Source organism: Suncus etruscus, chromosome 17 (genome assembly GCF_024139225.1).
Source record: "Suncus etruscus isolate mSunEtr1 chromosome 17, mSunEtr1.pri.cur, whole genome shotgun sequence".
Taxonomy (NCBI): Eukaryota; Metazoa; Chordata; class Mammalia; order Eulipotyphla; family Soricidae; genus Suncus; species Suncus etruscus.
Genome location: NC_064864.1, coordinates 51,002,536 through 51,016,279, shown reverse-complemented (window position 1 = coordinate 51,016,279; position 13,744 = coordinate 51,002,536). Strand labels below are relative to the sequence as shown.

Below are 13,744 nucleotides of genomic sequence, written 5' to 3'. Positions count from 1 at the left end.
AGACACCAAAATGCTAAAATAAAGTATCTAAGTATTTTCTAAGGTTGATATATCTCCAGGAGAATTTGTGTACACTTTTTTCTTTTGACTTTCTCAATTTTCATCATAGAAGTAGGGGCAGACAGATGAGATTCTTGACTACTAAAAGCTTTTTGATCTCATCAGAGAATCACAGAATAGTCCCACCAATTTAGTGTGATTTTTTTTTTAGATTAGAAAAGATTTTTACCTTGTGATTGTAGAAAGATCTCTTGAAAAACTACTGGGAAGATTCATATAAATATGTGACCTGTAGTTTGAAATGATATTTTTGTTGCACTACAGTTCTCTGGAAATGAGGTGACTGGAAATTGTCATGTGTAGAATAAGGTTCATATGGAAGGTGGCTTTGATCTTGCCCTACAGGAAAATCTGGCATTAAAGTGGGCAAGTCTTGAAACTGCCTTGGCTAGAATGGATAGCACCACTGAGAAAGTCTGGTAGCAGGCATGTGTCCAGATGTGAAAGAAAAAATGAGAAGGCAAATTTACCAATACTGAAGGATTCCTTGCAAGAGAGAAAACTGAAAAGGATGTCCCTGCATTGAATGAGAAACATTTGGTTTATTGGATTGTCTGGCTATATCCACTGCTTAAGGGCTCTCTTGAATCTCACAAATAACAGGGCAGTCCCTTGAAGAGCATAAAAACAAATATTCTGGGACATACCTGACTGGTTCACAGGTTCTGAACCCAAGCCTAGGGGACCAATTAAAAATTCACAGTGGAAAAGAGCTGCAGATGTTGGCACCCACAAATCCTCTGAGAAATGAATTCTGTGAGAAAACATCAATGCCAATTCCTTGTAGTGATACAAGTCTTCTATGCTAATATATTACTTTCAGAATATATGTGAATCCAGCCAACACACAAAGAAATATCTCAAGCTGCCCCAATTCTGTTTCATTTACATAAATCTTTGTATATAAATATAGATATCAACATATATTTATACATAGACATAAGCACACACAATGGTGTGAACTCTGTTCTCTTTAAACTCATAGAAAAAAGTGTAGTTCTGCATTTAAAAAAGACACAGCTGGGGATATAGAGAAGCAAATACTTTTATAACAGGCAATTGAGAAGCAGATACTTCCATAACAGGCAATTGGTATAGTTTTACAAGAATGTATATCGTAGTGCAAGGTGTTTAAGGTACACGGGGGAACTAGCAAAAAGATGTGTGTACTGCAGATATGTGGGTACCAAATTAAAATGGTATTGAACTATCTTGTTATATTTGTGAGAAGATCTGATGCGTTGGTTCTCTTTGATACTTTAAAATGAGTCATGCTCCAAGAAAATCTCCCCACAGCATGATGAGTCAGAGAAAAATGATAAGACTTAAATAAAGAAGTCACAGATTCTTCTTGACTGAATGCCCAAATATTCAAATACTGAAGTTAGAGCCAATTGAGCTGCTTGCTTTAGTAGTCAGATATTTCAGCTTTCTTTTGGCTTCAAGATATAGTTTGCTCCATTGGACTCAAGGTCATCAGAATCTTTTCTAAGATTCAATAAATAATCCCTGGACCTGACTTAGTTCTTGGATATGATTGTGCAGACTTGGTGAGTCACTTGGTGAGTCATATGACTTTCACTATATGCTGAGATGGGAAGAGGATGTGGCTGGGTAGTCTGAGTTCTTAGTTCAGTGTGTCTTACTGATACACTCACTGTGGATTTAGGCAGATGCCCTGACAGAAGATTGGTGAATGAGTTTAAAGCCCAGGCACTAAGTTGATGTGGCCAATGATATTTGTCAAAATGTTAACTAAACTGCAATGGAACCAGAATTCTAGAGCAGCAACAACTTCTGGGCTGCTGCCCTAGCAATATTTTGAAGGCACAGAGGGCCCCATGGTGCTGTAAAAATTATTGAAGTGTAGCTTGACATTGGGGGTGTCAAGCAAGCGAGGTATAAAGGTATGAGTAGAAAAAGACATTTTGAGGGGAAGGGGTGGGGAACATTAGAACCTGCCAGAGTTGTGGCTCCAATGAGTGACTACTGGAGCAGAGTAACTTGTGAGCTTGAAGTTTTACTATATGTTTATCTGTAAGAGGGTCACATCAACCTTATTAGTCATAGGGATTGTTTCCATTAAACAAACTATGCATTAAAAATACTTGGATCATAGTCAGAGCTTAGTTCATGGAAGCTGTATTATTCTTCTAGCCTAAATTTCTTCTGATTGTCATTACAAAGACCAGCAATGGCTCTTCATGCATGCAAAATCAATATTAATCTCCTGAGCTTGCCTTTCAAAGCCTTTTCCAAGTTTCCCTCAACATTTCCATCCAGATTTATTTAGGTAAGCCAAGCATCATTTACTGTCTTGGCATATCTCACCCTTTGACTCCTGCTGTTCCCTCTGTGAATAATGCCTGCCCCATGTTTTGTCATTTGGATGGCTTTCATTCATTTGTATCCAAACTTAATCATCTTGATATCTCAGAGGCTTTTCTGACTGACTCTTGAGTCTCCTTCCCTTACTTTTCAATGCCACTCATTGCCTTCTTTATTTCTCAGTATTTCAGCCAGGTTAAATGTATACAATGTGTTTTTTGAGGCCAAAGCCTAGATGATGCAATTCTTTGCACCCCATACTATGATAGGCACATTTGAAGTCAAGTAGAATGGCTGACTTTGTGACCAGGAAGAAGAGAGTTTGAATTTCAATTCATTTTAATACTTAGCTGGCATTTTATTTCTATCAATTTACATCATGTTCCTGAATCTTAGTTTCCTGAGTGGTAATATGGAAATATTAATATTTGCCTTGAATAATTATGTGAGATGTAGGAATGTTTTATGCAACATTTACCTGGAATATGGCAGGTACTATATCATTATTATTATCCTATGGATTAATATTTGTGTATGCATCATTATATGACAGAGCCATGGTACTGACTAATATTTCTTCTCTACAGTTATACAGCTCTGCTGAATTTGGGAGAAGGTGGCAACTTATCCAGGAAGGGGTCGTACCCAACAGGTTCTACTGGTAAGTCTATATTTTATAGCACATTAAATATCAACAAGTATATGAGTAAGGAGTTCATATTCAAAAGATAAAAAAAGTACATCTCAGCCATGAAAAAGCATGCCACACAATCCAAAAAATGAGCAAAAAACTTAAAGAGACACTGTTCCACAGAAGTGAACTCTTCTCTATAAAAGACCCAGGAATCATTCCCCTATAGACTCATGAAAAAAGGAGCCATCCATGATTCTATTAATAGAATAATGCAAATAAATACCACAGAAGTTATTGTCTTAGTAAAAATAACCTATAGCAAAAGGATTGAAAGCAACGAATTTGGCAAGGATGTGGAGATAAATACATTTCTGGCAGACAGTGGAAATATAAATTGGTATAGCCAAAATAAAACCATCTAGAAAAAAACATTTTAAATATAGAAATTTCATAAAAAACAGCAATGACACTTGTAGCATTTATCCAATATATATAAAAAATTTTATTTGAAAGGATATTTGTTCCCCCAGAAGAATGGATCACAATAGCGAAAATGTGGAATCAACCTAAATGCCCTTAATAGATTGATGACTAGTTAAAGAAGCTGTAATATATACACTTTATCAAAACTGTTTTTACATTACATGAAATTGTGCTTTTTGGAGCAAAATGGAAATAATTTGAGGTGATTAATCCAAGTGAAGTAAGATGTGATAGATAATTATTAAATAGTTTTACATATATATATATAACATGAATAATTCAAAACCTGTCAGGTAAGTCAAACAATGAAATTAGCTCTAGAATTAATGAAAACTAAGATGGTGACCCGAGTGAACAAGAAAGGCATGGGGTCAGGTGACAATAGTGTCAGAATCTTAAATGGGTCTTTTGGATGCTCCTAGAACCTAGTATGGATTATGATAATCTTATGCACACATGAAGTTATAAAGCAATGACCATCAAATGGTATTATCTTATGAGTAACAAAAACAAATCAATTTTTAAAAAAGATTTTTTTTAGGAGGGAAGAGAGGAATAAGAGCAACTTAAAACCTAGTAAAGCAAGTCTAATTAGTTCATTCTTTTTATTTTTTCTTTTCATCTTATTTCTTGGTAAATTGTGTGCCCTTTATTTATATAGTTTATTGTTACCAAGGAAACATAGTTATAATTCTGTTCATGTTTATGCTTTTGATATATAAAGATAGTGCAAGTCTACAATCATCTAAGTACCAAAGACCTATTACTTCCTTTTTAATGTTGTTATTGTTATTTATTTATTTGGGAAGGTGCTTCTTAGAGGTATTCAGTAGGTTTGGGGCCATTTCTGTTGATTTTCAGTCAATTGGGCCAGACTGTTCATTGTTGCAGTGTTGCTTAAGCCTAGTGACACCATGAACCATTTAGACCAGCCTGGCAGTGCTCTGGGAAATGTAGGGGCAGCCAAGGCCACACCCAACCATGGTCTGGGCCTCCAGAATCACATCTTTGAGGAACGATGTGTTGCTGGGAATCTAAACTGAATAGAATGAATATAAATCATAGGCCTTATACCTATATTTTCATTCTTACCCTCATTTGTTCTAAAGGTTCAAAATTAATCCTATTTGCTTTAGTTCTCAGCCTTCTGGATCCATTGGTATGGTAGTGCTGCTTTTGAATCTTTACCAGGCTGCAAGCAGCCCACCTTCCAGGCTCTTAGCAGTGTCTAGGGCAAGGGTCCTCAAACTTTTTAAACAGGGGACCAGTTCACTGTCCCTCAGACCATTGGAGGGTCTGTCTATAGTAAAAACAAAACTTATGAACGAATTCTTATGCACACTGCATATATCTTATTTTGCAATGAAGAAACAAAACAGATACAAATACAATATGTGGCCCGCGGGCCATAGTTTGAGGACCACTGGTCTAGGGGATATATAGAAACTAAGACTATGCATCTTGCCTATGTTCACCCAGAAGGCATCCCTGGTGAAGTGTCAACTACCTGGATCATTCTTTCTTTGTCTTAGAGATGAGAGCCTGTCTGTAGTTCATGACCCTATAGTGTGGTCTAATCAATTGTAACAAATCTGTCTTCTTCATTTTATCCTGACTCTATCTTTCTTAGTTTAAAATAGTAGTATTTTTGATGTGGTGGCTGGATATAACCATAGTTTCACAACTATACTAATCCTCTCTCTCCCCCACCCAGACACACCCTTAGAGTTCTTTCCAGAACAAGCTTTCTTACATTTTGTACTATGAATAGTCTGAGGATTTTCCAAATCTTTAAGTTCTGACTCCAGTTTGCTTAACAGCTCCTCAATGTATTTCTCTCTTTTCAACTTGTACTAAAAGCAGATAAAAGGAGAAACTAGGCCATTCCTTGAACATTTCCCTTAGAAATCCTCAATTAATTCATCCAATTCTATCTCTCCCAATTCCTCTATAGAATATTACAATGCAGATTATCCAATCTGTGTCTCTTTGGCAGAAAACCAATTTTGCTCACTGACCAGTGACATGCTGTTCATCTATGTATAATGTTTTTATCAGCATACATGTTTCTTATAATTTATGTATATTATTATATATTCATATATATATTCATATATATTTTTTTGCTTTTGGGCCACACCTACCAGTGCTCAGAGGTTACTCAGAAATTACTCCTGGCAAGTTTCAGGGACCATATGGGATGCCAGGAATCAAATCCAGGTTGGCCACATGCAAAGCGAATGTCCTACCCACTGCACTATTGATTTGCCCCCATATTTATAATTATTTCAATACTGTTTAGTCTCTGGTCTCTTTAAATATTTCACTTCTCAACAGATTTAGCCTAAATATTTCCATTAAAAGTATATACTACAAACCCTTCGAACCCCTTTCCAATTCCAAACACATTTTGTTATTTGAGGTAATCCTACTTCCCAGTTGCAAAATTTATTCTAATAAACCTTCAGATTGGACTACTATAACAAACTACTATAAGCTGTGTTACTGGCTTAAAAAGGAGACATTTTTCCCCGCAATACTAGTGACCATAGTCTAAGATTAAGTTTCCAATAGTTTCAATCCCTGGTAAGAGCATACTGACTTTCTCATCATGTCTTTACATGGAAAAGAAAACAAAAATCTGATCTGTTTCTCCTCTTAGGGACAATAATCTTATCCTTGTATCCCCACTCTCATGGCCTCATATCAGCTTTATTAATTCATTAAGACCCTAGTTCAAGCACTGTCATTTTTGCAGTTAGGACATCGCATATGAATATGAGGGGCCACTTGCTGAGACATATGAATATGAGGGCAGTTTAGTCCATAAATTTGCATTTACACAAATGTCAGCTTATGCATACTATTTTATTTACTTATTCATTAATTTATTTTGGTGATGATGCAGTTAACACGCCTGGTGTGGGTGTGGGCTTAGGACAGGGTAAGGTTTTTGTCTTTATTTTGTTGTTTGGTAAGCTGCATCTGGCATGCTCAGTGGCTACTCTGTGAGCCTCTTATTCATATTATGGAGGCTAATACAAACAGATGTGCTTCCTTCAGCAAAGACAATGAAAGGCATCTTACCTTTTCTCCTCTTGAAATCTCTCATTAAGCCTTTAGATTTAAAATGCAGAACTTCTTCTCCAAAGTGCTTATAACTTTTTACCCTTACCCATTTTCCCACTACTAAGAGAAATGTATTTTTATCTTACTTATTTTCAAATGCATCCCTGAAACCCTTGTGGGAGTTGAAAGCCAGAGAACTGCATCAGAGAAATCTCTTAAAATGCTAGTGAAACTACCTGGAAAAGTAAAAGACAAGTCATTTGCAAACAAACTGGCTCAAGATGACACAGTGACTTCTTTAAGGAGTAATATTCTTTTCCCTCCATCATAAAGAAGCATTTCTAATTAAAGGTTCTTGTTGCTCTATTACTTGTTTACTCACACTTCTCTCACTACTGCTATTGTCCAGGAGTCATTTAAACTTTAAATTCCTCGTCTGGGCGAGTCTCTCCTTTTCTGGGAATTCGTCACTCTTCTCCCCCTTTTTCTATCAGCATTTCTTCTCTAACTCTTAACCTTATATTAGTCCTAATTCATGGCAAATTTACACAAATGTTTCTCTATAAAATATGAAATCACTTTTTTTTTTGTTTTGGGGCCCTTCCAGCAATGTCCTAGTTCTATTCTCAGTTCAATGCTGAGAGGATATATTCTTTCCAGTGCTCTGAGGACTAGATGGTGCTGGGGTTCAAACTCATATATTATTCTAGTCCTGTGAGCCATCTCCCCAGCCACTAACACTATTTAAGAAGAAAGGATCATTTTTGTTTTTCCCATTCTCTCTTTGGTATTAAATATGCCTAAAAGAATCTCTAAAGTAAATACATGAAGGACTTACCCTGGGAAACAGGTGAATGGACCCATCTTTGCTTTGGCTGGTGCTAATTGCAATCAATTGTTTTTCTATGAAGTTATCTCTCAATGCCTGACTAGCAAAACCCTTGTCATCAAGTGATGTGTATTAAGATCTTTATAGAAACTTCACACATGATTGTGTATAAATTCTAATTAGTTTTATATTAAAAAATAAGTATATCTCCCCTGTCTCTGCCTTTGGAAATGAAAGAAATAATCTTTATGCAAGCCCTTACATTTTGATAAGTATTATTAAAAATTATTTCATCTATGATAATTGTATTATCATTATTACAGATAAGGATTTGCAGCATGAGGAGATTAAGTGATTGGAACAAGGTCACACATACAGTCAGGTTTCAAATTCAGACAGCTTGGCCCCCAAATACCACGCCTTTCTAAGCAGAAGCTCTAAAATCTTAGAAATCCATGCTATTGTATGGATGATAAGAAAAATCCCGAAAACACTTCTGTCCATTGTGTCTACATTATTATATATCTTCAACATAGATCTGGGAACTGTCTTCATGGATTCTTTGAGCTTCCTTATCTTTTCAGAGAAGCTAGGAAAATTTATAAATTGCATTTACATTGAACTGTTTATGAAAATATATTTGCCTTAGTCTAGGTAGCCTGTAATTTTAACCCTAAGGTTTGAGGTTGGGAGAAAAAAAGTTAATTAAAGTAATTTTATTAGGCTTATTTCTAGAAAACAATTGATTCAAATTACATAGAAACTATGGGGCTATCTAATTTTTTTTCAGAATATTCAATTATCATAAATTCCCTTTAATGATTTCTGTTCAAATCCTGTAATATTAGGGCATGGAAGTGAATTAGAGGACCTGCTATACTGTTCACTAGAATTGCTAAGTGACCATAGATAATAATTGTATTTTTCTGGAAAGAAAAATTGAGGACAGGTTCATAGCTTTTTCTTATCACCTAATACACTTGAGAAATATATTTAATTTTGGTGTAAATAAGAACTGAATCCTGGAAGAAAACAATAATAATTTAAAAAATTCTGGAATTGTATCATTAATGCAAAAGACTGCAGAAAAGCTAGCGAGCTCTTTTACTTAATAAAAATAGATTCAGACTTGCTTTGGAGATTAAGTTGTTGAAACACAGGAAGGAGAAAACAAGAAACAATGCTATCTATGTGAGTTTTAGATACTTTCTGTGACTAATTCATAAATTGAAGATGAAGATTTGGTTAGACATGTATGCAATTCAGAAATGACCGTCTTATTTCTATCTTATGGCAAGTAAGAATTGCATTATATAGAATGGAAATTAAGAAATACAAGATCATGTTAAATGTGTTTGAACATGATACACATTCATGTTATTTCTTAGTTCTAATAGTGCAATGCCACTCAATGTGTATAACAATCCATTTCACATTGTAAAGACTCATTTGTTGAAACTTTCTCCCCATTGCAAGTCTTCATGTACTTTGTGTCAAGTGGTCCTTAAATCAGTGCTGAAAATTAAGTTATATTTTAATATATGCAGTGAAAAAATTCACCTATTTTATGAGAAATATTGATATTGGCTGGTAGATGTTTGTAGAGGTCAGTTGAGATGTTCATTGAAGTCAACAGATATTGGCTCTCATCTTTCAATACTACTGTTGTGTTTTGGTTTTCCTTAGGCAGGCTGTTGCCTTACAGTGGCCTCTAACAGCTTAAATCTTTCCAGAATTGCCCCAGTGGAAAACACTTTTGTTGTTCCAGCAAAATTCCTCTGACTAAAACTTATGGGTCCCTATTGAGTGACATGTCTACATGTAGACCTGGGGGGAAAATCAATTTCAATCAGCTATCCGAACAGAAAATGAGAAATTATGGCACCCCAGAGATGCCGGGTAGCTGTTGTCAAAGGAAAGAGAGGGTTCATGAGAAACATCAGCTCAATGTTCTCATTGCTGGTAGATTTTTTAATTTCTACATTCATATAAAAGATAAATAAGAATATATATAATAAATGATAAACTTGAAATAGTGAAATATTTTTCCCTTGTGTTACTTGCTTGTAATTTATGGTGAAGTAATTTAAGTCTGTCTGGTGAAGCAGCCTAAGGACTGTGCTATAAACTCTCTCCAGTGTAATTTTTTACTCCCAAGAGCCATGGGATCAGCTGATATGGGGCTGATCTAGACCTCAAGTTTTCTTGAAGCATCTCTGAGGACCCACTTCACAAAGTTCTCTTTTTTCGTCAAGAGCTACTACATTGACAGATATTTCCTGTGGCCTCCTTTCACTGAGCCCTACAATCAGATTCAAGTCGCAGATATGTATGTAGTAGGCATTTGTCACTACCTCACGCTCACATCTAATTTCTAGTATACAAGGAATATCAATAAACACTTGCCAACCTATCAGTTTGTTTTATGGGAAAATACTCCAGGATTTAAAATACTTTCTCTGATATTCATATCACCAACTCTCATGCTCCAGTCCTTGTTATATATTGTTGTTGAACCCATTTTAACGTTGGTTCCCATTGTCATTATCACTTGAAAGCTAGCTTTTTTGTTTTATACACTACAAATAATCATGAACCCTCTGCACAGCCATTTATTACAGTATCTCTAATGCAAGCAAGCCACTGACATGGCAGAGACTTAGAGAATCAGATATAAATGGCTCAGTGTTTTCTTTCCTCAGATGAATTTAATGAATTCAACATAAGAGATGAATCTTTGCACTGAGAATTATAAGGAATGCAATGGTTTTACAAAAGGAAAAAGGAAAGAAAGAAAGAAAGAAAGAAGAAAGAAAGAAAGAAAGAAAGAAAGAAAGAAAGAAAGAAAGAAAGAAAGAAAGAAAGAAAGAAAGAAAGAAAGAAAGAAAGAAAGAAAGAAAGAAAGAAAGAGAGAGAGAAAGAAAGAGAGAGAGAAAGAAAGACAGAAAGAAAGACGAAAGAAAGAAAGAAAGAAAGAAAGAAAGAAAGAAAGAAAGAAAGAAAGAAAGAAAGAAAGAAAGAAAGAAAGAAAGAAAGAAAGAAAGAAAGAAAGAAAGAAAGAGAAAGAAAAAAAGTTCTTGTGCTAGAGAAGTAGTAGTACAGAGTTAAGTATGAGACAACCTTTGTGCAAATCTTCACATGATATGGTTCCCTGAGAATCTACACAAAGAACTTGGAATAGTCCCTTATTACCACTGACACTGTAGGATTTGCTCCAACCCCTCTCACCCTCAAATAAACCTCTTTCTATCAAAATAACTTGGAACTATATTAATGAGTGAAGTTGACTTTTTTAAAGTATGTGGATTTTGTGGGAGTTTAATTTGGGGGTGAGGACTAGGGGGTCACATTTGTAGTTTCTCAGTTGCTTCTTTACAGTCTTTAGTGGTTGCTCCCAGAGTGGATGCTCTGGAGAACTTGTAGTGTCAGGAATCAAACCCAGGGATCCCTAGTGCCAAGTATGTGCCCCATATCTCTTACCATACTGATTCCTATTTTTTATTTTTACCTTTTGTTTTGGGGACCACACCAAGCTGAGCTCTGGGGTTACTTCTTGCTCCGCGCTCAGAAATCACTTCTGGCTGACTCGGGGAACCATATGGGATGCGGGTGACTGAACACAGGTTGGCCACATGCAAGGCAAGCACCCTCCACTATGCTATTGCTCTGGCCCTGGGTAGTTTTAATTTACCTACCCCATCCTTCACTGAAAACTATAAGTAAAGTTATTTTCTTCAAAATCTTCTAAATTAACATTTTCTGCATTGAGCTTTATTTTAGGTGACATGGAACATGCCAACATTTAGAATCAACTTTTTTTTTTTCAGGCTCCTATATTCCTATTGTCTGTTGTATCCCAGATATTACACATGAGACTCACATTTTACTCATAATCATTTTCTTCTAAGTAGTCATATTCTACTTGAATCATATCACTAAGTAGTCATGTGGCTACTCTTCCTTTTTCACACTGAGATTAATGAAAAAAAATGTCACCATTTACACCTCCATAAGAGATTCCTCTTTCCTAAGGAATAAATTAAGTATTTTACTGATCAAATATTTACCTCATTCCTTAATACATATAGCATAAAATTGAAAAAGTAGGCATATACATGGGTTCATGCTATCCCAAAATAAATTGTACTCTTTGTGACCTAGCCCCATAGTCCCAATTTTGTGTGCTAAAGTTCAAATGATCATGTAAATCTTTCTTACTAAGTCTATCAACCAGTATTAATTCTTATTTCTATTGTTTCATTGGTGTTACATCTGGCCAATGCACTGCTGATATTTGTTTTAATGTTTCTTTATTTTCAATCTGGTTCTGTCACATATGAAATATCATGCATCATAACATATATTGTCTTAAAGGTCTATATAGTTATTTGGTAGAAAAAGTAAAGACATAGGGCCCGGAGAGATAGCACAGTGGTGTTTGCCTTGCAAGCAGCCAATCCAGGACCAAAGGTGGTTGGTTCGAATCCTGGTGTCCCATATGCCCCCCCCCACCCACCCACCCCCCCCCCCCCCGTGCCTGCCAGGAGCTATTTTTGAGCAGACAGCCAGGAGTAACCCCTGAGCATCGCTGTGTGTGGCCCAAAAACCAAAAAAAAAAAAAGTAAAGACGTAGAGTCAGTACACTGATATTCAAATCCCAACTTAGTATCTGCTAACAAAGCGCCTAAAAACTACTAAGATTTAATTTTCTTTTTTCAAGGCTTATTTGAGAATTTAAAATGACAGTATCATGATCCTTATTAGGTCACTTACCACTTAGTGTGTTTTTCAAATAAATATATTTTTAATTTGTTCATGTCCTTCTGCTAAAAAAATAAATTATTTAGGTACTAAGACTTTTTGTGACATTAAATAGTTTTTATGAAAATTTGTTTAGAGAGTTATGAGAGAGGAAGAGAGAAGTACAAGTTTGAGAGAGAAGACAAGATTCTTCAGAGGGAAATAAGTAAACAAATAAATATAGAAATAAGCAAATGGGGTCGGAGAGATAGCACAGCAGTAGGGTGTTTTGCCTTGCGCGCACTAGCCTAGGAAGACCACAGTTATATTCCCTGGCATCCCAAATGGTCCTTCCAGCCAGGAGCTATTTCTGAGCACATAGCCAGGAGTAATACCTGAGCGTCACTGGGTGTGACCCAAAATCAAACAAGCAAAAAAAGAACTATGCAAATGAAATTCAGGTTCAAGGGAGAAGCTGGACTTGGAGACTAAGTAGATACTAAGACCATCTTTAATATCTCTCTACTATGCCTCTATATGTATAGTGCAGTATATGAATAAACTCATTTGTATATATGCACACACAAAAGATACTAAATTCAATGAAGCATGTATATTTTATGCACAAATAAGCACACATGCATTGAAACACATCTTGAATGAACTTCTTTTGTTAAATTATAGAACCATTATAGATAACCTGATTTTCTTTTTAGCCTGAAACATTACTTTGAGGCCATTGAAGTGTTTATTTTTTATGTAGTAAGAAATTTATTAGCTCTGCAATCTATCCACAGATGTAATGAGATACATGACTGAAACCCAACCACAATCATGTTTGTAATTAAGGTGTTTAATTAAAGATATTAATTAAAAAAATAAATGAAATTGGGCCTACAACTGAGTGACTTCACCCTCAACTCAAAAAAGTTTGGCTTTAGATTTAGGTAGTTTACAGATACTTTACACACTTCAGATAAGAACTTCAGGAAAGAAATCCAGAATCACCATATCTTTAGATTATGAATATTCTCTTCTAATCCCCTTTTTCATCCTTCCCGAAATTGCTTTCTGCCTCTAAACCTCTAAACCTCTCCTATTTTTCTGAGTTGATATGATAAGAGCTTGTGGAGGAAACAGAGAAATGGAAGCAAACTACTCCTGATATCACATCCCAAGTTACACTGGGATTTTTCTGCTACCTGCCCCAAGTGTCCTAACTACAAGTATCAATGTTATACTTTTAAGAACTCATGCTTCATCTGTTTCTTCTTTGTTCTTTTGGTAGTGTCCGCACCAGTCTTATTCAACCTTCTTATTTGTTATACTTTCCTCTTCTTAATCACTTGCAATAATTAGCCAAGTTTTCTTTATGTATGGTTTGTTTCCTTTTCCTTATAGTGTGAATTTCATTCACTAGTGAAATTAGTAGCTTGCTTGATATGAATGATTTCTTTCTTCAACAAATGCAGCTCCTTTATCTCAGAACTGATAATCAGTTAATTGTCTAGATTTTTGTTAAGAACATTTATTCTACACAGTGCAGAGTTGGTGATGGATGTGTGAAAGTATTCAAATTTATTGATTCCTAATTTAAAATT

At 35.5% G+C, this 13,744-nt stretch overlaps 1 protein-coding gene across 5 annotated transcripts in view; it reads left to right on the top strand.

The window, feature by feature from the left end:
- Positions 1–13,744, top strand: part of SORCS1 (sortilin related VPS10 domain containing receptor 1) — a 656,026-nt gene that overhangs the window by 462,474 nt on the left and 179,808 nt on the right. For all 5 annotated transcript variants that reach the window (XM_049790574.1, XM_049790573.1, XM_049790572.1 and 2 more), the window contains exon 5: positions 2,976–3,049. In XM_049790574.1, the coding sequence (XP_049646531.1) occupies positions 2,976–3,049 (74 nt within the window). The remainder of the gene's footprint in view (positions 1–2,975; positions 3,050–13,744) is intronic.